Source organism: Salmo salar, chromosome 10 (assembly GCF_965601325.2).
Source record: "Salmo salar chromosome 10, fSalSal1, whole genome shotgun sequence".
Lineage (NCBI taxonomy): Eukaryota > Metazoa > Chordata > Actinopteri > Salmoniformes > Salmonidae > Salmo > Salmo salar.
Genome location: NC_138300.1, coordinates 74,238,470 through 74,266,385, shown reverse-complemented (window position 1 = coordinate 74,266,385; position 27,916 = coordinate 74,238,470). Strand labels below are relative to the sequence as shown.

Here is a 27,916-nt window from a genome sequence, read left to right as displayed (position 1 = left end):
GCACTGAGATGCAGTGCCTTAGACCCCTGCGCTACTCGGGAGCCTGGAGTTAAGGCAAGTAAGTTCAGGAGTAAAAATGTGCTTAACAAGTCACATAATAACTTGCATGCACTCACTCTGTGTGCAATAATAGTGTTTAACATGATTTTGGAATTACTACCTTATCTCTGTACCCCACACATACAATTATCTGTAAGGTCCCTCAGTGGAGCAGTGAATTTCAAACACAGATTCAACCACAAAGACCAGGGAGATTTTCCAATGCCTCGCAAAGAAAGGAACCTACTAGTAGATGGGTAAAAAAGCAGACATTGAATATCCCTTTGAGCATGGTGAAGATATTAACTACACTTTGGATGGTGTATCAATACACCCAACAACTACAAAGATCCAGGTGTCTTTCCTAACTCAGTTGCCGGAGAGGAAAGAAACCGCTCAGGGATTTCACCATGAGTCCAATGGTGACTTTATAGTTACATAATTGAATGGCTGTGATAGGAGAAAACTGAGGATGGATCAACATTGTACTTACTCCACAATAATTGACAGAGCGAAAAGAAGGAAGCCTGTTTATAATAAAACAATTTCTCCATCCTGTTTTCAACAAGGCACGAAAGTAATATGGCAAAACACTTTTTGTCCTGAATACAAAGTGTTATGTCTGGGGAAAAACCAATTCAACACATTACGGAGTACTACTCTCCATATTTTCAAGCATAGTGGTGGCTGCATCATGTTATGAGTATGGTTGTAATCGTTAATGACTGGGGTGTTTTCAGGATAAAAAATAAATAGAATAGAGCTAAGCACAGGCAAAATCCTAGAGGAAAACCTGTTTCAGTATGATTTCCTAGTTACAGTTTTGACTTAAGTCTTCTTAAAAATGTATGCAAGGCCTGAAAATGATTGTCTAACAATGATCAACAACCAATTTGACAGAGCTTGAAGAATTTTGAAAAGAATAATGGGCAAATGTTGCACAATCCAGGTGTGGAAAGCTCTTTGAGACTTACCTCACAAATGTAATCGCTGCCAAAGGTGCTTCTACAATGTATTGATTCAGGGGTGTGAATACTTAAGTAAATTAGATTTCATTTTCAATAAAATAGAAAACATTTCTAATTTGTAACATTTCTATTGTTTGCTCAGCCACGTTTCTTACTCTGAAAACTAGAAGCATCTAAAAGTACCTGTAAATTGTATTTGTCATCAATTGTACGATAACATACTGTAGATGTGGTTTGTTGCATACAACAAGAAAAAAAACACACCCATGTTAAACACCTATATCCTACACATAGAATTTAAATATTAATTATATTATTATGGTCCTACGTATTACATTTACATTTACATTACATTTAAGTCATTTAGCAGACGCTCTTATCCAGAGCGACTTACAAATTGGTGCATTCACCTTATGATATCCAGTGGAACAACCACTTTACAATAGTGCATCTAAATCTTTTAAGGGGGGGGGGGGGGGGTAAGAAGGATTACTTTATCCTATCCTAGGTATTCCTTAAAGAGGTGGGGTTTCAGGTGTCTCCGGAAGGTGGTGATTGACTCCGCTGTCCTGGCATCGTGAGGGAGCTTGTTCCACCATTGGGGTGCCAGAGCAGCGAACAGTTTTGACTAGGCTGAGCGGGAACTGTGCTTCCTCAGAGGTAGGGGGGCCAGCAGGCCAGAGGTGGATGAACGCAGTGCCCTTGTTTGGGTGTAGGGCCTGATCAGAGCCTGAAGGTATGGAGGTGCCGTTCCCTTCACAGCTCCGTAGGCAAACACCATGGTCTTGTAGCGGATGCGAGCTTCAACTGGAAGCCAGTGGAGAGAGCGGAGGAGCGGGGTGACGTGAGAGAACTTGGGAAGGTTGAACACCAGACGGGCTGCGGCGTTCTGGATGAGTTGTAGGGGTTTAATGGCACAGGCAGGGAGCCCAGCCAACAGCGAGTTGCAGTAATCCAGACGGGAGATGACAAGTGCCTGGATTAGGACCTGCGCCGCTTCCTGTGTGAGGCAGGGTCGTACTCTGCGAATGTTGTAGAGCATGAACCTACAGGATCGCGTCACCGCCTTGATGTTAGTGGAGAACGACAGGGTGTTGTCCAGGATCACGCCAAGGTTCTTAGCACTCTGGGAGGAGGACACAAGGGAGTTGTCAACCGTGATGGCGAGATCATGGAACGGGCAGTCCTTCCCCGGGAGGAAGAGCAGCTCCGTCTTGCCGAGGTTCAGCTTGATGTGGTGATCCGTCATCCACACTGATATGTCTGACAGACATGCAGAGATGCGATTCGCCGCCTGGTTATCAGAAGGGGGAAAGGAGAAGATTAATTGTGTGTCGTCTGCATAGCAATGATAGGAGAGACCATGTGAGGATATGACAGAGCCAAGTGACTTGGTGTATAGCGAGAATAGGAGAGGGCCTAGAACAGAGCCCTGGGGGACACCAGTGGTGAGAGCGCATGGTGCGGAGACAGATTCTCGCCACGCCACCTGGTAGGAGCGACCTGTCAGGTAGGACGCAATCCAAGCGTGGGCCGCGCCGGAGATGCCCAACTCGGAGAGGGTGGAGAGGAGGATCTGATGGTTCACAGTATCAAAGGCAGCAGATAGGTCTAGAAGGATGAGAGCAGAGGAGAGAGAGTTAGCTTTAGCAGTGCGGAGAGCCTCCGTGACACAGAGAAGAGCAGTCTCAGTTGAATGCCCAGTCTTGAAACCTGACTGATTAGGATCAAGAAGGTCATTCTGAGAGAGATAGCAGGAGAGCTGGCCAAGGACGGCACGTTCAAGAGTTTTGGAGAGAAAAGAAAGAAGGGATACTGGTCTGTAGTTGTTGACATCGGAGGGATCGAGTGTAGGTTTTTTCAGAAGGGGTGCAACTCTCGCTCTCTTGAAGACGGAAGGGACGTAGCCAGCGGTCAAGGATGAGTTGATGAGCGAGGTGAGGTAGGGGAGAAGGTCTCTGGAAATGGTCTGGAGAAGAGAGGAGGGGATAGGGTCAAGTGGGCAGGTTGTTGGGCGGCCGGCCGTCACAAGACGCAAGATTTCATCTGGAGAGAAAGGGGAGAAAGAGGTCAAAGCACAGGGTAGGGCAGTGTGAGCAGGACCAGCGGTGTCGTTTGACTTAGCAAACGAGGATCGGATATCGTCAACCTTCTTTTCAAAATGGTTGACGAAGTCATCCGCAGAGAGGGAGGAGGGGGGGGGGGGGGAGGGGGAGGAGGATTCAGGAGGGAGGAGAAGGTAGCAAAGAGCTTCCTAGGGTTAGAGGCAGATGCTTGGAATTTAGAGTGGTAGAAAGTGGCTTTAGCAGCAGAGACAGAAGAGGAGAATGTAGAGAGGAGGGAGTGAAAGGATGCCAGGTCCGCAGGGAGGCGAGTTTTCCTCCATTTCCGCTCGGCTGCCCGGAGCCCTGTTCTGTGAGCTCGTAGTGAGTCGTCGAGCCACGGAGCAGGAGGGGAGGACCGAGCCGGCCTGGAGGATAGGGGACAGAGAAAATCAAAGGATGCAGAAAGGGAGGAGAGGAGGGTTGAGGAGGCAGAATCAGGAGATAGGTTGGAGAAGGTTTGAGCAGAGGGAAGAGATGATAGGATGGAAGAGGAAAGAGTAGCGGGAGAGAGAGAGCGAAGGTTGGGACGGCGCAATACCATCCAAGTAGGGGCAGAGTGAGAAGTGTTGGATGAGAGCAAGAGGGAAAAGGATACAAGGTAGTGGTCGGAGATTTGGAGGGGAGTTGCAATGAGATTAGTGGAAGAACAGCATCTAGTAAAGATGAGGTCAAGCGTATTGCCTGCCTTGTGAGTAGGGGGGGGAAGGTGAGAGGGTGAGGTCAAAAGAGGAGAGGAGTGGAAAGAAGGAGGCAGAGAGGAATGAGTCAAAGGTAGACGTGGGGAGGTTAAAGTCACCCAGAACTGTGAGAGGTGAGCCATCTTCAGGAAAGGAACTTATCAAGGCGTCAAGCTCATTGATGAACTCTCCAAGGGAACCTGGAGGGCGATAAATACGTTAAAAAAAATACGTAGTTGAACTCATTCTGGTTCACACACACACACACACACACACACACGGACTCACAAAAACACAAAACACACAATCATCTCCAGCTCTCTCTGGGCAAGCAAGAGAGGGCATTTCCAGTTCACCTGGTCTGAGGCTCCAGCCAAAGCTCAAGCCCAGTCATGCACGCAGACAGGCAGACAGGCAAGCAGGCAGCCCACAGCCACAGCCCAGCTACAGCCAGAAGCATAGAGGTCTTGGGGGACTGGCCCCTGCAGCGCTGCTCTAACAGATGCACCCCGCAATATATCTGGCCCCCTCTGCCATCACTGGGAAGATTGGGTGCTAGTCAGGGCAGTACCCATAGGCAGTGGCTAAATGTGTTGTGTTTTATGCACTGTAGTTTTTTGTTGTTGGTTACAGGCTAGGTACTGTACTGTAACTATCTATAGCCTATAGATGCAGCTTAAGCATGTCACAAGCTATCTGTGTGATGATAACATATGCTCTTTTAACTCAGTTTGGCAGTGTGTGTATGCCTGTGTGTGTGTGTGTATTACTGTAGGTAGGGATCTGTTTAAAGCCAGTCCACCTAAATGAATCAAAGTGGATGAATGAAATCAGATGCAGCCAAGTCAACTGGCATGAATAATGTATTTAGGCATACCTTTTCAAAATTGCTTTTTGCTTTTGTTTTAGGTAACCTGCAGACATGCCCATCAGTCGATACATTTTATACAGACACAAATGGAAACACACACACATGCATGCAGACACACAGAAACACACACAGCACGCACACACACAGAGACGCACACACACACACACTATCTCGTGGTATCACTTGGGAAAATGTTACTTGCAGTTTGACTCCGAGTTTCAAGTCAGTTCATTGCCAGCAGATATTGATTTCAGACCATAAGTCATCCAGTGAATCAGGAGGTGGGAGGGGGAGAGTGGGCAGACGTGGCTAAAGTAGCTAATTGAAATATCTTGAAAATGTAGTTTTCTATAATACTGTCTCAATATGCTCTACATTAACTATGAGCAAAATAAATTGTTTAGGGATAAGCAATGTGTATGTGCCAGAGCCTATCAAATCATATAGCAATTTTTATGCCACATCTTAGTTTACATACAGTGCCTTCAGAAAGTATTCAAACCCCTTTATTTTTTTAAATGTTAGAGTCTGAATTTAAAATTGATTAAATTGAGATGTTTTTGTGACTAGCCTACTAGCCTACCACATAATATCAAAGCGGAATTAGGTTAATGTAATCTTTTTCAAATAATTACAAAAGAAAAGTTGAAATGTCTTGAGTCAATAAGTATTATTTGTATTTATTTAACCTTTATTTAACTAGGCAAGTCAGTTAAGAACACATTCTTATTGACAATGGCGGCCTACCCTGGCCAAACCCGGACGACGCTGGGCCAATTATACGCCGCCCAATGGGACTCCCAATCATGGCCGGATGTGATACAGCCTGGATCCGAATCAGGGACTGTAATGACAGCTCTTGCACTGAGATGCAGTGCCTTAGACCCCTGCGCTACTCGGGAGCCTGGAGTTAAGGCAAGTAAGTTCAGGAGTAAAAATGTGCTTAACAAGTCACATAATAACTTGCATGCACTCACTCTGTGTGCAATAATAGTGTTTAACATGATTTTGGAATTACTACCTTATCTCTGTACCCCACACATACAATTATCTGTAAGGTCCCTCAGTGGAGCAGTGAATTTCAAACACAGATTCAACCACAAAGACCAGGGAGATTTTCCAATGCCTCGCAAAGAAAGGAACCTACTAGTAGATGGGTAAAAAAGCAGACATTGAATATCCCTTTGAGCATGGTGAAGATATTAACTACACTTTGGATGGTGTATCAATACACCCAACAACTACAAAGATCCAGGTGTCTTTCCTAACTCAGTTGCCGGAGAGGAAAGAAACCGCTCAGGGATTTCACCATGAGTCCAATGGTGACTTTATAGTTACATAATTGAATGGCTGTGATAGGAGAAAACTGAGGATGGATCAACATTGTACTTACTCCACAATAATTGACAAAATGGCATAGGATGAATTATACAGAGACATCTATGTAAAAAACCTTCACATACATAAACATCTCTACTGTATATAAAGTTTGGTTCTGTAATAACAGTACATTCATGCAGAGTGAAATATAATAAATTATAGGTGAAATAAATATTTTTCTTCTGACATGTAGACAGAGTGGGTTGTCCGGTGAGTGAAGGGACGGTGTTTAGTTGCCCTAGAATTCAACAGACGGCCTTTGGGCTGAGTGTCAGTCCTGCTAGCATAGATTGAATGCCAGTCAAGAGTGTGCACTTTACAAACCTACTTCCCTCATACGCACGGACACAAACACACATGAATATTCAACGACACCACACATTTCGGCACACAAACACACAAACATTCTGTATGTTACTCACGCATTTGTGACAGAAAGCAACAGAGCAGACCATAATAGTAGGGTACACTGCTGTCTAACATGCCCTGTTTCATCACAAGAAGAAAAGCATACCCTTGTGCTCTGCCTCATGGTATTTAGTCATGTACCTTACCAACACCGCTCACACACACAACCCTTTCACGCACACGCACACACACCCTCGCCAGTCTCACCCAGTGAGATCTTCTCTCCAGAGTCCGCAGGCAGCAGGAACACGAGCAGGGCCAGGGTGGAGATGAGGACACAGGGGATGAGCAGGTTGAGGCCGTAGTAGAGGGTGCGTCTACGCATCACCACCGTGAAGGTCACGTCAGGGTAAGGCTCCTTACAGCAGTCATAGAAACGCTCGTTCCTCCGTCCGGGGACCTCTGCAGCACACACACGGACAGAGAATTACAGTATATGCACACATATGCATCCTTATTGTATACACAGATGTTTACTGTTATACTATCTTATACCATGGCATTGTTGAATACTTGTTTCTGATTGGCTTGAAGGGCATTCTAGAGTGTGCATTATTTCCCTATTACGCACGGTACAATTGCACGGTATAACTTAATAGCTATGAAGTTCATGCTTACATGTTCTATGTTTGAGCTGCTTTGAACGCAAAAGTCGAGCTGAAAACATTACTGGCATTGTTGAATTCGATTTTTATAATAGCAAGCTAGGATGAAGGTTTGGTTAGCAAAGGTAACAAGTCTGTTTGGTTTCCAGAGAAACTACTTTAGCTGTCTAGCTAGCTAGTAAACTTGCTAGCTACTTCAGTGGATGTTGTCACATTTCTACTGGCAATATATTTATAGCGGCAAATATGTTAAATTATAGCCATGGTATGAAAGGGTTATAATCAACTCAGGGCTCTATGCTTTCTCTGGAAAATAATGCAACTCCGTGGAAGGTTTATTCCACTCCGCTAGCACATCGTGGAACACACCTTCCACGTCATGCATTATTTTCCAGAGAACGTATAGCCCCTCGTTGATTATTTCTTACATAATCACTGCCAGAACACACCAATAACAGGCTTCAACGACTAGCCTCTTGTTATCAAGAAAGTACATCAGGGAGTGAATATTGTGAACAGTCCTCTTACATGCTTCACTACTCTTATGATCTTTAGAACATTGGTTTTGATTGTGTATATGCCCATATAGAAGGGAATCATAGAGCATGTTGATGGTGAAATGGCCAGATTACTTCCTGCAATTTCTATTACGTGGGGCCTCAATGCTCCATTGGTTGGTCTCCTAAGGACACATTCTTCACTCTCTTGCTCCATCATCTCTTTGTTTCTCTGTCGCTCCCTCTCCATTTCTTCATTTCCGTCTCTTGGAAGCACACGGATGTGTTCTGGCTCCCCAGGGAGCGATGAACAGGCCTTTGTTAATCATTAGACCCCAACATGACTCCTCCGTCTATGTAAAATGGAGACAGCCAAGGTCTCCTAGACCAGGGTGAGGGCGGGGGCAAACATAACCTAATAGAACCATTCTATCAGGGGTGGTAAAGCCTCATGGGTTTTTGTGTCATTTCCATTCTGAAAAGAGCTCTGCATGCGAAAGAAACATCAGGGTAAGGCTCCTTACAACAGTCAGGGAAACCGAAATGCTACTTGCCCGTCACACTTTGTTGCGCTTGATTTGGCAAATAGTGCCTAGAGACAACCCCCCCCCTCCAGGTGCAACGAGCTCCATGGAAGCGTCTGCCAACCCACCCCTGCAGGGGGTTCACTAAATAACAGCAGGACAGTTTTAATTGCTGTTGAATAAATGTAGGAATATAATGATTGTTATGTAAATCCAGTTCCATTCCTCAAAAATCAGTTGTCTTTAGAGGCATCAAAGCCATTGGTCTTTTGAATATTAGTTCAGTCATGGCTGCTAGCTGCTTTCTTTTTTTATTACAATGAATGTGGATACTCAGAGCTGCCCTAGTTCACACACAACGTCCAGCATAGATCTTACATACAGGAAACTGTGTGATATTTTAAATAGTAATCATAGAACCAACCCTCAGACTTCTTCGAGCATAATCCACACTTACAGTAATTTGTTTATCATCTCTTTGACTCTCTGCTTTCTATGGCTCTCTGCCATTCGGGACTGAACTTACCCACGAGGTCCCACTCTCCATTCGCAATGTATCCAGTCACATCCGCCTCTATCATCTGCAGGTCTAAAGACCAGCCCCCGTACGTCCACGAGCCAAACTTGAGGTCACAGCGCTGGACATCGAAGGGAAACCAGCGCACGTCGATGTAGCATGTGCTCTTGAAGATTCCTAAGCAACAAATTTGATTAATTGTATAAACTGTTAGCGAAGCAATACATCAATAAATGGTCAACAGAATGGAAGGATGGGATGAAATAGGGATATTAATAATAACCCCCCTAATTATAAGGGGGCCAACAACGGAGCCCTGGGGAACTCCAAAACTGTTGATATGAGAGGGGGAGAAGAAGCAAGAGCCAAAGCAGCCTGAGCATGATGGATTGGGACAAGGCTCTTTGATTTACATGCCCTGGATCCCCCACAAAACAAAATGGCAGAAAAATGTAATTTGTTCCCAATCTCTAAGCGTCTGCAAAGCGTTTCCGCCGCAGCCCTTCTGCCTACGTTGGATTACTTTTCCCTGCAATAAGGGTCTCTCTGGACATTTGTGAATGGCTTATTTAACTGAATTAGTTAGTCGTTGATAGCAGGTCGGCTGTCATGTTTTGCATAGCCCCCTCTCTTCGTCCATCCAGACCCCAAAGTAATTCATGTCCGCTGTCTATCGTGATGCAGCTGTTTGTGGCTCTATTGATTTCTATCAGTTACAACTCTGTGTTTTTCTCTAATTCCTGCAGTCAGCTGGAGGGAGATACTCAGACAGGGTGCCCTTTGCGATCACCTTCCTTACACGTAGGTCCTGCTGGTCCCCTGTTGGTGACATACTGTCAGGGACTTGTATGTCTACATCCCGGAGGTGACATTACTGGGTCAGAGAAGATGGGGTCAAACTAGGTGGTAGGGTAGACATGGGAGAGGGTTGTGACAGCTTATAGAGACATTACCCCTCCCGCATCCAATTTCCACATCTCAGTCACTGCCTCGTTCATAACTCTGAGATGAATCAATGCCTGTCGTAATGACATTCTTAAAGGTCATAAAGCTGATTTACAGACTTATTTGCAGATAGGGAGCTATTTGACTACACTGCACTCTATATTCAGACGGAGACCATGTGTCAGCCAGCCCCACTCGACACACACCCACAGTGGTTCACGTCTTCTAATTCGGCATGGCGTTGTGTAGAATCTAGTTAATCAGCTCTGCGTGACTTAATCCATTAGATTTGGGAGGTTCATCATCACAGGCACCACTGCCTTTGTTTGTGGGAGCAGAAAAAAAACTAAATGAATAGTGGAAGCAGAGTGATTGCATCATCATTCAGATCCATAACTTTTCATGGCTTCTTTTATTGGCCCAGAGGGACCTCTCTGACCAAATTGACCTGGCTTATTTCCTGACCACTATATCATTTTGACACAATTTCAAGGCCAACTGATATATACCAGTGGAGGCTTTTGCAGGGAGAATAAGGAGAATGGACCTCCCCCTGTGATCTAGGAGAAGTTAAGGAGGCTTACCTGGGGGGAGATACTGGCAGTAGCCAGTGGAGTTGACTAGGACGTTGGTGTGGAAGGTGGCGTCAAACCTCTCGTCAGCGCTGAGCATTGGACACAGATTAGCAGTTAGCATCCATCAGCGCTTTATTTGCACATAAAATCTAACCTTGTAGCTTTAGTGGGAAAACAAGACCGTAAAGAGCTCAGCAGAGCTGGGGTGTCACTGCCTGGCGCAAGGGCTGTGTAAATCATAGTTACTCAGCATAGTGCAAAACAAATAGCATAGACCAGGGATCATCAACTAGATTCAGCCGCGGGCCAATTTTTTCTTGAGAGGATGGTCAGGGGTCTGGAACATAAATACAAATCATTTGTAGACGGCAAATTTACCACAAGAAGCCCAAACAGATATCATATTTGACTAAAACATAATCATTTCAAACCTTGCTTACATTTGTATACGATCCCATATATCTAGAGAGCTATTATGTATAGGAATACATGGAGCTGATTTGCTGGTATTTTTACAGTCTTTTATGTCCAACAATAAAATCCCCTAAGGGCTGCCAGTTCTGGAACCCTGGCATAGACTAACACACTGTACACACGCTATACTGTACACACGCTACACTGTACACACGCTACACTGTACACACACACACACACCCACTAGTGAAGAAGTTGCATTAGAATGTGAATGAGCAGAGTCGAGCATGTGCAGATTAAGCAGGCTCAGCTGCTTCACAGACAGCCCATACACAAAGAAATGACAACGACAGACACAAACACACACACAAACAAATCAAGAGCTGCACAGTGGCCCCCACTTTGATAATGTATCAGTCTGTGCTTCTCTCCAACATAAATCCATGTTAATCTAGCTAGCTGTAGCACTGCAAGATACAGTCACAGCAGTACAGGTGAAAGTATCTCTTCATAAAAAAGATACGCCTACCAGCATCTGACTCAGACATCAACTATCCATCTTTTCTATTTACTTATATGTTTCTCTCAAATAAACGTGTCACCTGTATCTGATCTGCAAAAATATACGTTTGATAGTCTACACAGAAAAACAATTCAGTAGAACATTGTGTGCTAATTAAAATGTTCCTCTACAACGTCTCTACATTCTTCAGGACCTCAATGTTCTCTGCCTCTGATATCGCCCCCGCTCGTTAGACTACTGACAGTTATTGGAGCTTATCTTTGATCAGGCCTCCTTCTCTAAATGCAAATGGAGCTCTGTTCCGTTCCTGACGCTCTCCACAACAATTGCTCAGCATAAGGAAGCATATCCAGACTAGCCTCGACTGCTAGCATAGGCACTCTAGTCACATTGATGTTTTTAACAAAGAAATATAAATCATGACAGGCAAATAAGCTATTTTTCATCTATTTGATGTACTTAACATATTATGGCTCTGATATAAGATGCAACACATTCAGTTCGCTGAATAGCAATTGTGTTGAATGAATGGCATCGAATGAAGAAAAACAACACAACACACAAGTGCATCAAATGGATGATGGTTCACCTTCTGTTAAATCCAAATTATAACAGTAAATGTTACTGGCTAGCTAGCCGGCACACTGAATTAATCCCCCAATACATGACGTATGAGTAGTGGTACGTACCTGTTGTAGAGGAGAATGTCAGGCCTCCATATCTGGGTGTCAGGGAACCTGACATTGGTAACTCCAGGGTAGTCTGTGGTGTTCCACTGCAGGTAGTAGTCAGTCCAGTACTAGGGAGACCACATAGATAGGTTAGGAAACACTGGAGGAAGTTCAGAATGAGACTTAACACTAATGTGTTATAATCAAGTGTGTTATTTACCCATTGTAGAGATTGACACTTACAAGTGTTGTGAGACATGGTCCAGGTTAACTACATAATAATTTGCACCAGGTGCAATAGGGTTCAATTAAACAATAAGGCCAGAAGCGGAGTGCCTGGATACAGCCCTTACCCGTGGTATATTGGCCATATACCAAAAACCCTCAATGTGCCTTATTATTATTAACTGGTTACCAACATAAATAGAACAATAAACAGGTATTTTTGCATCATACCCGTGGTATATTGTCTGATATACACACGGATGAAATGATGTCTTCACGCTGTGTTATTCCTTCTTATTTGGCATTTTTGTTTTACATTCTTTGGTCAATTTCCTCTGGAAAAAAAAACAGTTTAACTGTGAACTTGGTACAAATGCTCAGTATATCTGGACCTAATTATCTGCCCACAGAGTAACTGTATAAGGTTACCTAGCTAATGAACAGAGAGAGGCATACAGAAAAGTACAAATTCCCAATGACTGTGGAGCATCCGTGTTAAATATCTATGCACTTTGAACGGCTGGTCAGGCACAGTAAGGTATATTATTAGACTTGAGCGGTCTGCCCAGACCTCGTATTTCTACCGAATGACCTCACACAGAAGACGGGCCTATAACTCTGGCCTCTTCCTCTCCAAATGGAGTACATTTTTTGAGCAGCACACCACAACCCCACTCTGGCGAGCATCTCTCAGTTTCGTTGGAGGCTCACTGACTCGCTCTCTCTTTCTCTAATCATTATCTCTAATTATATAATTATCTTCTGACAATGGAATCATCCTCATAAATATTATCTGGCAAAGGACAGGTATGCTTAATTTACTTTCGATGAGAGGAGTCCAAATTGGATTACATAAGTGGGTCATTTAAATGGACTTATCTTGTGGCAGAAGGCATTGTTTCATCACAGTGGCTAACCAGCTTCAGGAGAGTTATGTATGGCGAGTGTGAAAAAAAAAAATCTAACAGTGAATAATCTCTGTTCACTCAAAAGTGTTCCTTAACTCCCACATGTAAATTCATTTTATGCTGTCAGAAATATGCCGCGCAGTAAATATGCACAATAAATTACCAGAGAGGAGGCATCTGCTGGGGATGGGAATTCACGCTGTAGATCATGTTTTTCTCTGGTGGGCTATTTATGCAAGTTCAATCATTCCCTCTGCCAGCATGAAACCTTTAAAGAGCCGCAGTAACGGATGTTGACATTTGAAAAATACCCACAGCTCGGGGCATAGAGACATCTCTCCCCTCAAAATACAGACTTCCAGCACCAGAGCCTGGGTGGATCGCTTTCCAAAACATTGAGAGAGGGAGCAAGGAAATTCATTGAGCCCTTAAAATCAAATTAAGCTAAAAGACTACTTCGCACTGGAGGCTATTTAACAAACAAAATGTGCTGGAGAAAGGTATGGCTGAGCCTGAGGGGATAAAACAACCTTTCTCACTGGATGAAGAGTGTGAGATGTTAGGAAGGGATTAGTTGCTTCTCTAAATTTTAAACACAACTTTCGTAAGACCGTGAGAATTCTGGGAATTCACAATACTGATAAGAAAGCTAATTGAATTTGAGCAGCTGTATGAAATGGGTTTAAGAAAAGAAAACTTGTTTACATACAGTATTTATATTCATGGCTTTACTGTACTGTTTTGTCATTATGCATATACGTAAAAACCAATACTATTATTATAAAAGTAGCTTAGAACTGCTAATAATCTGCTATAATGTCCTTTATGTGAACTGGAAAAAGCACAAGTCTTCCACCGCATCACTGCCAAAGGTGCAAAAGGAACCAGGCTTTTGAGCATGTTCTGCCATGTCAATGTCTGTCTGTTAAAAACATACAATTGTATTGTCATTCTTTATTTAGAATAAAATTCGCTTGTTAGTATATAAAAAAAGAAGCACCTGTCAAAAAATACATTCTGTATGAGCTTTAGCAATGACACTGGCTTTTTCCAAAGGGGACATGAGTTCACAAAATGGCCGAGTGGAGTAGTGTACCACATAATAATGTGTGTGACACCATTCAGTAAAAAACTCAGGGAAGGTTATAGACGACTTACTTCAAAAACATATTCAAACTGACACCATATTGACAGACAAGCCTGACAGAGCCTTTCAACTCCACATGGAGTGTCTAAAAGGGAAATGCAGTATTAGTAGAAGCAGAGCGAGCATCGCGCGTCCTTTTCCGCTGTTGAGGGAGTTTTTAGTTTTTTTATCCGACAGCTATTTATCTAGGTCAAATACTAGGGTTGGGAGAAGCCAATTCATTTAGATACTTTGGGAGCCAAGTTGAAGAAAAAAACGACAAAATAATTTGGCTAAAGGCTTACACTTATCATGGACATTTGATTCACAATTTTCTTCTGAGTCCATTTAGGCACTGTCCCCTTGGCACTCGCCAGCCCATCTGCAATGGTCTGTGAGAGCACGGTTTAATTTTCTTAATGTAGTGGCACTCCCCTATCCCAGTGAGGGTTGGGAATGAAGCTGAGGGCCAGTTTGTCAAGGATGAGGGGGATAGGATGGGGGGGAGGGTGTAGGGGGACGTTTTTGGGATAAAGGGCAGAGCTGACAGACATATCCATCAAGCTTGTTAGGTGTAGTAGATCGTCTAAGGACGTTCTTGAGCATGACCCTTAAAATATACTGTTGCTTGGTAATTGAGGAGCATTAGTAGTGTTCATTGACATACAGGGGGGCCTAACTGTCTGACTCGATAAAGGAGGACTGATGATCACAAAGACACTCTACCCGGGAGAAGGAAAGGGGGTGATGGAGGACAAGTGTCTTGATATGAACCTCTGTCTGTTTTGACGCATATCTTCACATGCCACATACTCTTAGACTCAAGGTTCGAATGAGGAAAGAACTCACCAGCTGTAACCAGATGTTGGTCGTCAGGACCTGGTTCTTCTCATCCTGTAAACATACAAACACAATCAATGTCTGTCATCAACCAATGCTAGAAAATATTCTAATTTGTCGCTCCACCTGCCACACTTAATAAAAGTCTTGCTGGGACAGGACTTTTCGCTAGCTGTAATCCGTCTTAGATATGGCCACTTGCCGATAAAGGGCAAATGACTATGAATAACGTCACTTTGATAAATGTCCTGCATTTTAAATCCTCTCACAAGCAGGGAGCAAAACATGGAGCTACTGCATCTGCATAACAACACCAGCCAAGCATTTCTATTAAAAGACACAAGCTGCTCCAAAGCAATGGTTGAGATGAAAAGACCTGGAGGTAATGTTGTTTAAAAGTGGGAAGGTTATTGGTCTGTGGGTGCTGGACGGTGGGTAATGCGGCATACTTCAACTTTTACCAGTGGATGCATATCATTCTTTCCTGTTTATGGGCAAATGCTGCAGCCGCCACAGACCCCAGCTGTTGGCGTTGGAGTTCCAGGAAGGCTCAACTGTGTGGCTTCATAAATGGTCACTGGCCAATTGCAGTAGCTGCAAACATGAACCTCGTGCTCACGGACTCACAGACTGATTTGATGACTTATTTTTTGAACTTTTCAAAGTATATTTGTTTACTTACGTTTTTTATTTCTCACAATATATTATATATATCATCTTAAATCATCCATGTAATATTGTATAATCATGGATGCAATGTGCTCTGTACCCTAAAATGTGATTAGCTAGAAGTAAATGGGAGCAGGCACGTGTAGTGAATTGTGACTAATGTTTCCCAATCCAGCAGGGCTCCCACTGCACGAAATAGGGTCTCATTTAATCCCAACGCAGCACACAGCTGGGGTCCCCCCAAAACACAATCTCCACCAACAACAGAGTAGAAATGGTGAAACAAAGAATGAAACAAAGAATGACAATGAATTATTCAGTGTAGCTATTTACCAGGGATAGGCAACTGTTCTCGAGGACCCCTGTTACAAAGGTTAATGTAATAGCTGGTGTTATTACATTAACCGTTGTTACAGCCCGTGTGCAGACTTTTGTTCCAGCCCAGCACAAACACACCTTTCAACTAATTGTGGTATTTTAAGTAGTTTATCATTTAAAACTGTGTATTAGAGATGGGTGGGAACAAAAGCCTGCACACACTGTGGCCTTTACAAGACTTACAGTGCAATTAGGAAAGAAGCAGCAAGAGTAGTATCGTAGAGAACAGTAGGCATGAAAAGTTGGAATAAGATTGTTAAAAATCACTCACTAATGTCACATTTGTCAAAATGCTCTGCCTGTGATTTTCACTCGGGAAACACGCTCCCTTCCAATTCCATCTCTGATATTATGGTAAGTGATCATTTCAGCACATTCACCGTTCTCTGCCTGTGCTTTCCTCCCATCTAGATTATAGATCTACAGTACGCACAGACAGTTCCATAGCACCAGTATGATATACATTCCAAGCAGGGAGGCTGTTTCTGACACAACAGTATGATTTTGGCCAAGACGGTGTGCTTGTGACTGGGTGGATTTAAATCCCTCAACTACTGCTACTTTATCACAAATCCTCACTTTCCTCTTTCTTATCTCCTCAATAACATATACGTAGATACTTTCAAAAACAGTGGTATTCTGTGGGCCCAGGGAACGTTGGTTTTGTCAGATGCTGGGTGTAATGATGGAGAGGTATGTTGTTTCAGCTCCCCTGCTGGCAGTGCCCTGGCAGGGGGGAGTGCATCAGACACACAGGGGGGGAAAAAGGTCTGCTGCCTCTCTCAGCAGCACTGTGGGCGAGCTGAGCACCGACCGGGAAACACAGCCGCACAGGGATTCTTGTTAATGTGGCTCACACATCCTATCACAGGTTAGAGTGTGTATGTGTGTGTGTGTTTGATATCATCTCTAGTGCTTCGGAGGGGAGATCTGATATATCCATCACTATGTGTTACGGTGATGTTGTCAGTGTTTCTTTCATTGCGTGCTAACAGTGTGTGTGTGTATGGGTTGACAGATGGCTCATCAGACCCACCACATCCATGATCTGCATGAGGCTGAAGCTGAAGTGTACGGTGAGCGAGTGGGAGTCATTGAACACGGGACGCTCCAGAGGGTTGTAGTTTCGCATCAGGTCCTTGTACAGTCTGCGCTGGTGCTGTCCCTGTAGAGACACTAGGGGCCATTCATGCCCACACACACACACACACACACACACACACACACACACACACACACACACACACACACACACACACACACACACACACACACACACACACACACACACACACACACACACACACACACACACACACACACACACACACACGTTTGCAACCCTTATATTTTTTGCATTTTGTATGTTACGGTCTGGAAAAATAAATAAAAGCTCAACCAAATGTAAATCAAAACTAGACAATGAACTGAAGTCTGTGCCAGGTGGGACAGAGATGTGATAAAATTTCAACTCCGAAGAACTTTATAAAACAGTACTACAGAAAGCATTTATTTTTGTAGTGCCAATTTTTCACATATTCAGTAAAGTCAAGGCTTTAAGATACAGCATACCTTTTTGAATTTGATACTGGTGTGCAATTTCATACAAAGCTATACAGCTATAAATAAGGCAAACAAAATCATCTCTATTGTCTGTTTTTGGTCTTGAACCCCATCCAGTCTCATCTGCTTCACATATCTGAAGACACATCAGTCTGTCTCTTCTCCTTACATTGTAGAGAAGACCGCAACTATCAGCTCAAACGGCAAGGTACTGCAGTCCGGAAAAACAACCTGGTGTCAGAGCATTTCGTATTATTCTGTACGTAAATTTGATCATTCCATTTAGTATGATATGTTATGTTTCGTATGGTATGTATTCATTTGTGGATGTCCATCATACATTTTGTATGATATGTTACGAATTTGCAAAATGTACAATGTGTTACGAATTTGCTAAACTTACAATATGTTATGAATTTACAAAACATATGATATGTTACAAATTCCAATTTGTTGTGGCTAACACTGATGTTAGCTAGGCTAGGGGTTAGGGTTAAGGTTAGGAATTAGGTTAAAGGGTTAAGGTTAGGGGAAGGGTTATCTAAAAGGGTTAAGTAAAATTCTGTCTTGTGTCACCATAACAAATGTAACATCTTGGCTTTACTGTACTATGTTACATCTAGTCTATGAGATTAGGTTGGGGGAAAAATACCAAAATACATCCTCATCATTTACCTTTGAAACTGAGTTTTCCACTTCATTGCTGATCAGAAGATCTGCACCTTTCAGTTTCCACTTGTTTGCTCTAAGAGGCGTAAATTGTACCTGCTGATGCACTACATGACCAAAAGTATGTGGACACCTGCTCGTCAAACATCTCATTCTAAAATCATGGGCATGAATATGGAATTGGTCCCCCCTTTGCTGCCATAACAGCCTCCACTCTTCTGGGAAGGCTTTCCACAAGATGTTGGAACATTGTTGCAGGGACTTGCTTCCATTCAGCCACAAGAGCATTAGTGAGGTCAGGCACTGATGTTGGGTGATTAGGCCTGGCTCACAGTTGGCGTTCCAATTCATCCCAAAGGTGTTCGATGGGGTTGAGGACAGTGCTCTGTGCAGGCAAGTCAAATTCTTCCACGCCAGATGGTGAAGCGTGATTTATCACTTCAGAGAACACAAATCTAATGGCGGCGAGCTTTACACCACTCCAGCTGACGCTTGGCATTGCACATGGTGATCTTAGGCTTATGTGTGGCTGCTCAACCATGGAAATCCATTTCATGAAGCTCTCAACGAACAGTTCTTGTGCCGACATTGCTTCAAGAGGCAGTTTGGAACTCAGTAGTGAGTGTTGCAACCAAGGAGAGACGATTTTTACGGGCTACGCGCTTCAGCACTCGGCGGTCCCGTTCTGTGAACTTGTGTGGCCTACCACTTTGCGGCAGAGCCACTGTTGCTCGTAGACGTTTCCACTTCACAATAACAGCACTTACAGTTGACCCAGGGCATCTCTAGCAGGGCAGAAATTTGACGAACTGACTTGTTGGAAAGGTGGCATCCTATTACCGCGCCACGTTGAACGTCACTGAGCTCTTCAGTAAGGCCATTCTACTGCCAATGTTTGTCTATGGAGATTGCATGACTGTATGCTCGATTGTATACACCTGTCAACAACGGATGTGGCTGAAATAGAAGAATTTTAAGGGGTGTCCACATACCTCTGTGTATATAGTGTATACTATGAGGTTGGAATAATCCTGTGACTTTGTGAAAATGATGTTAATGCCGTTTTAGTGTAAGAGCTGTTTGAAAAGACTGCTTAAAACATTTGCCTGTTTTGGTAGGATGGAGTCTTGGCTTGCCTGGTGACATCATCAGGCGGTAAATTGGTCAACAGACCAATAAGAAAAAGAGTTCCAAACCTTCTCTGCCAATAATGGCTAATTGTTTTGTTTTCATAACTAAATTCTTGCTTAGAAGCTATTTTTGATCATTTTGATTGAAAACAATCATAGAAATGGGATCAAAACAGCTACATTGGACCTTTAAAAGTATTTTTGTGGTAGAAGTTTACATTTTTTTTACTCAAGTGAAGTCAGATGCCCTGCCATTTTCCCTGCTGCAAATACATTCATTCATTGATTCATTCAAGCTTTCCTAAGATCCTGTTTCTGGTTGTTGTGGTCCTTCAAAAACTGCAGTCCGTGTTGAAACAAGAAAAAAATAAATCATGGTTATGCAACTTTGGTTTTTGCTTTCTGAATTTGAAGACTTGCTGTTGTCCTGGAAGGGAGGAACTCATAAGGTATTAGAACGTTTTAGGATATTATTTTGGGAGAGAAATATGATGGTGCATCGAGTGATGACAGCTCTTTAAAATACATTTTGTGGTCGTTGAAGAACTATGTAGAACAATATGTTTGTATGTAGACCTACTTATACCTAGCTGTAGTTCTATCCAATAAATAAAATATTTAGGCTAACCGTGATCACCATTTCAGCTTGAATAGAGGTGAAGTCGAGGAAGAAGTCATACCCTCTAAGTTTCTGTCTAACCTGTCGGGAAACTGGTCAGAGGTTTGAAAGAAAAGAAAAGCAGAAAGGCATAATATTTTAGCGCGAGCCCTGCCCATGTCAGCGAGGTTCAGGCCCTACTCTACCGGGACCCGATTGTTAAACATGAAATAACAAATACAGTAACAAATACAGCAACTTCTTCCATTAGTAGTGGATTGTCTCTCGTCTGTCCGTTTCTCCCTACACTACCCCATGCACTCCTCTACGTGTGTGAGTATCCATAGCAACATTCCGTTTGGGCTGTTCAATGAAGAGACATGACAAAGCGGTTAGCTGACGTTAGCTAGCTACTTTTCGCCACTCTGAGAAACAGCTGTAACTTTTGATTGGTAGAAGATTATTCTATTTTGATTCCAAATGTAAAAAGCAGAGAAGTAGACCAAGGTGTCAAACCATCTACGTTTGTGTCTAAAGTGCTGGGAAAGTGGTGAAAATGTCAGTTATTTGCAAAAAGTTGGAAAATAATTTGTTAATGAGGTTACTAATACAGCTATATTGTTAGATTGGTAGAATATATTTTAATATCGATTTCAGATTTGAATAGCAGAGAAGTAAACTTTTTTTGTATAAATTGTTGGAAGAGTGGCCAAAGTAGCTGATTTGTGTCAAAGGTTACATTGTTTACAGTGAATAGAACAGAATGTTGGGAGTCATGAAGTCACAATCGGCCCTTAAAAATGCTGCTGGAAATCCCATGAAAGTCGGAGGACAAAAAAGCTTAATTAAAAAAAGAGATCCAAAAAGTTGTATGCAAGCTACTCAAACCAGACCAGTTTGCACGTTTTAAAGTTTTAACGGCGTTTTTAGCTTAAACAATGTAAGAGGAGTAGTGTGTTAAATAATAATAATAAGTATGTAACTTATGTCTAAGATTTAAGTGGGGACTCTTGCTTCGCAACACTGCAAGGCGCACTGTTTAATGTAGAAAGTGTACACAGGTGAGGGACCTTGTCCTTGATGCTGTCAATGGCCGAATAATGGTTGGCCCGCCACGAAGATAAATCTATGTCGATGTAGGCTAAAACAATGTCAGAAGAAGCTACACTTCTAAGTTTCTCATATAACCGAATCAAGACTAGCCCTCTCTGTAATTGACAAAGCCCTCTTTGTAATTGACAATGAACATCGAACCCACGGATTCAAAATCTCACTATAATAACATTATGATAACACATGCACAACGTTGCCTACCGTGAAACAAGCAGACGATGGTAAGTAAATACAGGGTAAAAATCCGAGCCTCCATTGCATGACAGACCAAATGTGCCTCCTATGATAGCCTAGACTATGTGACAGTTCCGAGACCACTGTTGTACAGTCACCGGTAATTAAAAAACGCCAAAAAGTCACCGGGCATCCCAGACAACGCCTGCCAAACGGTTGAAAATAGCTGATAACGAGGCTTGACATGCGAAGATACGGATTTGGATTTGTGCTCCAGGGGGGTTGGTCGGGTGCTCTTCCTTGAAGCCCTCCAAAATGAAAATGCGAATCGCGACACTAAACTCACATGGCTGTGACAGAACTAGTCATGCTGTCTTTGCAGAGGCAAATCATCGAATAACCGCACTGGCAGCTAATATTTCGAGGAGGCATACAGTAGGAGAGTGTGACAATCATTCACTGGGAATTATTAACATAATGTCTATTCTGGTTGCCAATACCCCAATTGAATATGATTATGACTAGACTACATATGTTTATGCAAAAACGCACAAACACTGCATCACCTGTAGATTTAGCTAATAATATTGCCAAATTTATGGCGACTGAAAAGTAAATATTATGGCGGATGAATTAACCCACAAACCTTAAATGTATACTTTATGATGTGAAAGAAGCCACTGTACTGGGCTGTTAATTAAAATGACTACCTGTAAAAAGACGATGTGCTTCCATAAAGGAAACAATTACATTTAAAGTGTGAGGGACCATCTGACTAATAATACTTCATTATCTCTATTCCATACTTTAAAACTGTGGTAGAAGTACAGAATGCTCCTTTTGTATCTAATCAGAACCATGGACAGCTCTTAAACAGTCCTTTCTCACACAGAGAAGATTGTAGAACCTTTGGGCTCTTTTCCTGCAATAGAAGGGAGACCACATCAAACATGCATTAAGTACGCTATTGATCATCTTGGCTGCTCAAGATCAATTAACCCACATGTCCACTAACCCCATGCAATCTTTCTGATTGAGAGGGGGTCAAATACTTATTTCCCTCATTAAAATGCAAATCATTTTATAACATTTTTGACATGCGTTTTTCTGGATTTTTTGTTGTTGTTATTCTGTCTCTCACTGTTCAAATAAACCAACCATTAAAAGTATAGACTGATCATTTCTTTGTCAGTGGGCAAACGTACAAAATCAGCAGCGGATCAAATACGTTTCCCCCCTCACTGTACATACTTTGACGACTCAGCACACTGAATTATGCAGTAAGCATTGACGCAATGAGAAAATTAATTCATGAGAAAAACTTAAGTCTGAAGTAGGAGCCTATTATCAATAAACCCACAGAATACAAAGTCATTCATTATTAAAGGAGCAACAAAAAGGTATTTTCAAATGTGAATACTGATAGCAGCTAACCTATCAGTGCATGTGGCCTAGGGTGGTCTAGCAGTCTAGGCCGCTGCCTCCAGATCACATATAACGCTGCAGTATGGGTTCAAATCCGTCCCACTGCTAGTTCAGCACACTCTCTCCATCTTTAATCCTATCAAATAAACAAAAAATATGCTAAGTGAAAAAATCTAGGAGCAACAATGGCTCAGCCGCGAAGTGGTAGGCCACACAAGCTCGGGACCGCCGAGTGCAGGAGCGTATTAAAATAGTCTGTCCTCGGTTGCAACACTCACTACCTAGTTCCAAACTGCCTACGGAAGCAACGTCAGCACAAAAACGCACACAAGCCTAAGATCACCATGTACACTGCCAAGCATCGGCTGGAGCAGTGTAAAGCTCACGCACAATTGGACTCTGTGAGCAGTGGAAACGCGTTCTCTGGAGTGATGAATCGCGCTTCACCATCTGGCAGTCCACGGAGGAACTATAAAGTTTGTTGGAGGAGGAATAATGTTCTGGGGATGTTTTTCATGGTTCGGGCTAGGCCCCTTAGTTCCATTGAAATCTTAACGCTACAGCATACAATTACATTGTAGACGATTCTGTGCTTCCAACTTTGTGGCATCAGTTTGGGGAAGGCCCTTTCCTGTTTCATTATGACAATGCCCCCGTGCACAAAGCGAGGTCCATACAGAAATGGTTTTGTCGAGATTGTTGTGGAAGAACATGACTGGCCTGAACAGAGCCCTGACCTCAATCCCATTGAACACCTTTGGGATGAATTGGAACACCGACTGCGAGCCAGGCCTAAGTCACCCAACAGCAGTGCCCGACCTCACTAATGCTTGTGGCTGAATGGAAGAAAGTCCCAGCAGCAATGTTCCAGCATCTAGTGGAAAACCTTCCCAGAAGAGTGCAGACTGTTAGAGCAGCAAAGGGGGGGACCAACTCCATATTAATGCCCCTGATTTTGGAAAGAGATGTATGACGAGAAGGTGTCCACATACTTTTGATCATGTAGTGTATGACTTATAAGCACCATAGAGTGGCATCTAGTGACTATGGCCAGTACTGCAACATTCATCCCCTCTCCTGGTGAATCCTGTAATTATTAATCAAACCAGACAAGGTCATTAACCAACCTTGCAGGATTTGTCGCTGGCGGCCCATTGATTCTAGTAGTTCATCAAAGCCATGCTATCGCAGTGTCTGGAGAGGACACAGCATGTTTATTTATGAGGGGTCTTCCCCTCAAGGACGGTGGACCCCAAACACTCCAACCAAGGAGGGGAATTAACCCTGTATCACTGGCGGAGATTAGGGCTTCATCCCAAGTGGTACCCTGTGGGCCCTGGTCAAGAGTCGTGCACTGTATAGGGAATAGGGTGTCATTTGGGACGCATCCTGGAAAATCCTCTGTGGACATTGCCGAACACAGTTTGATGACTAACATTCACTGAGTGTACAAAATGTTAGGAACACCTGCTCTTTCCATGACATAGACTGAACAGGTGAATCCAGTTGAACGCTATAACCCCTTATTGATGTCACTTCAATAAGTGTAAATCAACTTCAATAAGTGTAGATAAAGGGGAGGAGACAGGTTAAAGAAGGATTTTTAAGCATTAAGACATGTATTGTGCCATTCAGAGGGTGAATGGGAAAAATAAAACACTTAAATGCCTTTGAACAACGTATGGTAGTAGGTGACAGGCGCACTGGTTTGTGTCAAGAACTGCAACACTGCTGGGTTTTTCACGCTCAACAGTTTTCCATGTGTATCAAGAATAGTCCACCACCCAAAGGACATCCAGCCAACTTGACAACTGTGGGAAGCATTGGAGCCAACCATGGGCCAGCATCCCTGTGGAATGCTTTCGAGTCCAGGCCCTGACAAATTGAGGCTGAAACTGAATATTAGGAAGGTGTTCTTAATGTTTTATACACTCAGTGTACATCCCTTAATACATCCCAGATATATCATGGCATGTTTAATTGCTTTGTAAGGGCACCAAAGAGAGTCAGAAGGAATCATGGTCATTGAAACTGACAATCTGCATTTCAGTGTGTTCTTCCCAAGTCTACGATTTGTGTACGAAAGGCTGTGAAGAAATAGTAGTTCATCATATTAGAGCTGTAGCTCTGGCTACTAGTGAAGTGGAGCAGAGCATTCTGGGTGATCTCCAGCTCAGAGTCAGAAAAAAGAAGCTACGGGTGTGTTCGTAAATTGCCTCCAGTGTGTCAGTGTGCGCTCTGGGCCATTCGTGAATTCAGAGCTGTTCACTCTCAGAGCATTCATAGATCACACTGGACACTCTGGCCAAGGTGTAGGGCTGATCGCAGCATTCTGACCTCTCAACCGCATTGAAGCACCTAAGCGAACTGGCTAAAGTTGGCTAGTTTTCTAGCTACTTCCAGAAATAAATGAGAGAACACCTCACTCGTACCATTTCAAGTTCATGCAGTTGTGGCATTGCCCTGAAGATGGCAGTGCTTTGCTTTATAGTACATGTGCAGCGACACGCTTTTAGTCTCTAATTATTGCGGGCACGATCATGTTGTATACCGCTGTATAGTCTTGAATAGCATCAAGATGTTATAGCCATGTTGTTACATTCTTATTGTTTAGTATAGTGAATTGGAGATTGTTTATATCGATGATTCACTATTGTGTCTTTATTTCCCCCTTGTCTTTTCAGACTACACACAACCAAGTTGGTTAACACTCAAGCTGTCAATCAAGCCATTAACATCCTACACTGTGCTGTGCTTTGCCCTATACTGTGTGAATCCTCATCTTTATTAAACCCACAACTGTAATCCACTTTACTGTCATATGTGCCCCAATCAGCACCTGGGAGTGAACACATTAAGCAATACCAAACCTAAGAATATACAGTCCACCAAGTCCTCCACTTAGGGTTGCACCTTTCCGGTATCTTTCGTAGAATTCCCAGGTTTTCCAGAAATCCTGTTTAAAAGATTATTGGAATCAAGTGGGGAAAAAAATGAAAATCCTGAATACTCCAGCATTCCCAGGAATTTGGGGAATGTTACTATCATTTTGCAAACCTAACTCTATTACAATTTAGGATAATTTACTTTGTCTACCTCGGTTAGGTAGACATCACAACAACAGCTATAATAACAGCCTCTGTGGATGACCACTCAATCGTGTTTAAGTAAAGACAGAAGTCTGTAGCTTCAATCAATATGAGATTTATTCAGTTAGTCAGTGATTTTGCATGGAGAAAATAAAACATTATTTCGTGAAACTATTCATCTCCATGAAAGATGTTATAGAAAAGAGTGTGTAAAAAATTCCACATGCGTATTTGGAGGTATTTGACAGGGGCAGTGCCATTTCGAATCAGCTACCTAGTACCTAGCCTGTCATTTAGGTAACTGCTTGTTTTGGAGTCCTGAAGTAACATGTTGGCCACGTCGAAGAACTTGTGTTCATACGCAAGCTTGTAGTAGGTGTAAACGTCATCACAGTGTTGCAATAGTCTCTTCAGGTTCTGGCCCGCACTGCTCGGAGGCGTGTTGTGAGTCAATCTGAAAGATAGGACCAGACCAATGATTAATATCAGCAAGAAGATATTCCCTCCTAATTGTGGAAATCATCTGAAATTACTTTTGTGATATGTCCTCAAACAGGCAGGCGGGGAGTGGCCTGTGAAGTCGGAACTCCTCTAGGTAAGCAAAGTCTCCACTGAGGATGACCTTCTGGTAGAGCACCTCCGCCCAGTCTGGACTGTAGTCGTAGGCCTCCGACAACACAAAAGCCTAGCGACAAGAGAAACAACACAGTTTAAAATAATAGCTTAAAATAAGCTTAGCTACATCTCATTATGACATACTACTGGGAATCAATCTACATTTCAGTACATCCTTCCCAAGTCTAGGATTGGGATAATTGATTTTTCCTCCCACTATTACAATAGCGCCGGTACCACAAGTCTAGCATTTGGATAATTGATTTAGTATACCACGGTTACATTTAGTGCCATTACCTGGTAACAGCGGGGCAGTGCCACTATAGCACCAAGGAGATCTGATTGGCGCAGGTTTATGACACGTTGGTCTTGACCGTGGTTCAGGAAGTGGAGCTGGAGTGTGGTCAGCTTTGCCATTTTGACACAACGTGCTGCCTGGCGTACACACGAGTCCTGAGGGACAACACACACGCGCATGCATATGCGTGCATGCGTACACACACAGACACACAGCAAGTTTTTATCTCCACTGCAAAGCTATTACTCACGTTCAATTAACACTAGAAAGACCCAGATAATAATGAAGCAAAACAAATTTAAATGTTTTATTACTCTGCTATTTTTTAAGTCATCATTGACTTTTCCTAAATAAGTCTATATAAAAATTCTAACAACGACAGTGTGTTATATCACAAACAGAACTGGAGTCACTTTACCCATACCTATATGTACATAGCTAACTGAATTACCTTGTAAACCTGCACATCAACTCGGTACTGGTACTCCCTGTATATAGCCATGCTATTTTTACTCTTTATTGTTATTCATTATTCACTGTGTATTTATTCCTCGTGTCACTATTTCAATTTAATTTTTTATCTTTAACTCTGCATTGTTGGAAAATGACCCTTAAGTAAGCAATTCACTGTTAGTCTACACCTGTTTTTATGTGACAAATAACATTTGATTTGAGTTATAACCAGTTTTAGGAGGACATATCATTTTTTTTATGGCTTTCCCGACAGTTGAAGGTGCCATGACCAGTTGATAATCACCCCGATAATTGCCTCAAAACTGAACATAAACTATACCAATTTAAAAAAAAATATACATTTAACAGATGAAATAAATGAAGTAAAGTATGATAAAGGGGAGAATGGGAGAGTTTATGAGCGAGGGGAAGCGAACGATGCGCAAAAAACAAGCCTGGTAGGCACCATGAACAAAGCGAGACGGGAGCTCCCTCCCTCTGCGCAAAATATGGCAAAAATTCGGACCTTATGTTCAAAAGTTATTGGAATGTTTACCCTTGTAGGGTGGCCAAAATTAGGGTGACTAAATCAATGGAGGCCAGAGAAAAAAAGTTGTCAAAATAAGAAAAATTGCACAGCATCGCGTAAACTAGGCTGGATGATTTGCGAGAATGATTGCTACCTCACGGGTTCCCATTTCCCGTTGAACTCGTCATCTTTCTACTCGAATCCGCAGGACATAAAATAATATAGAGGTGGGATAATATGTTTTATATTTTAGTATAAGCTTTTCATATTAATGAGAAATTCCTGTTTAGAAGATTTTCTCACAAAAACAAGCGAATCTCTGTGAAATGTCAACGGGAGCACTGAACGTACCGCAATCTTTTTATTTTCAAAGCCTTTCACAATTAATTCAGCTT

The 27,916-nt window shown here is 42.8% G+C and overlaps 2 protein-coding genes across 4 annotated transcripts in view; both read right to left on the bottom strand.

The window, feature by feature from the left end:
- The window catches only part of LOC106560753 (neuronal acetylcholine receptor subunit alpha-7), a 29,997-nt gene extending 8,449 nt beyond the window's left edge, over positions 1-21,548 (bottom strand). The window contains exons 1-7 of the mRNA XM_014123969.3: positions 21,140-21,548; positions 16,902-17,041; positions 14,828-14,872; positions 11,738-11,847; positions 10,121-10,200; positions 8,601-8,768; positions 6,656-6,850 (exon numbers count right to left, since the gene is read on the bottom strand). Of these exons, the coding sequence (XP_013979444.1) occupies positions 6,656-6,850; positions 8,601-8,768; positions 10,121-10,200; positions 11,738-11,847; positions 14,828-14,872; positions 16,902-17,041; positions 21,140-21,194 (793 nt within the window). The 5' untranslated portion in view covers positions 21,195-21,548. The remainder of the gene's footprint in view (positions 1-6,655; positions 6,851-8,600; positions 8,769-10,120; positions 10,201-11,737; positions 11,848-14,827; positions 14,873-16,901; positions 17,042-21,139) is intronic.
- A 4,177-nt stretch (positions 21,549-25,725) lies between these two features.
- Positions 25,726-27,916, bottom strand: part of spg11 (SPG11 vesicle trafficking associated, spatacsin) — an 89,859-nt gene continuing 87,668 nt past the window's right edge. For all 3 annotated transcript variants that reach the window (XM_014123970.3, XM_014123972.3, XM_014123971.3), the window contains exons 38-40: positions 26,539-26,694; positions 26,160-26,311; positions 25,726-26,080 (exon numbers count right to left, since the gene is read on the bottom strand). In XM_014123970.3, coding sequence (XP_013979445.3) covers positions 25,897-26,080; positions 26,160-26,311; positions 26,539-26,694 — 492 coding nt within the window. In that variant the 3' untranslated portion in view covers positions 25,726-25,896. The remainder of the gene's footprint in view (positions 26,081-26,159; positions 26,312-26,538; positions 26,695-27,916) is intronic.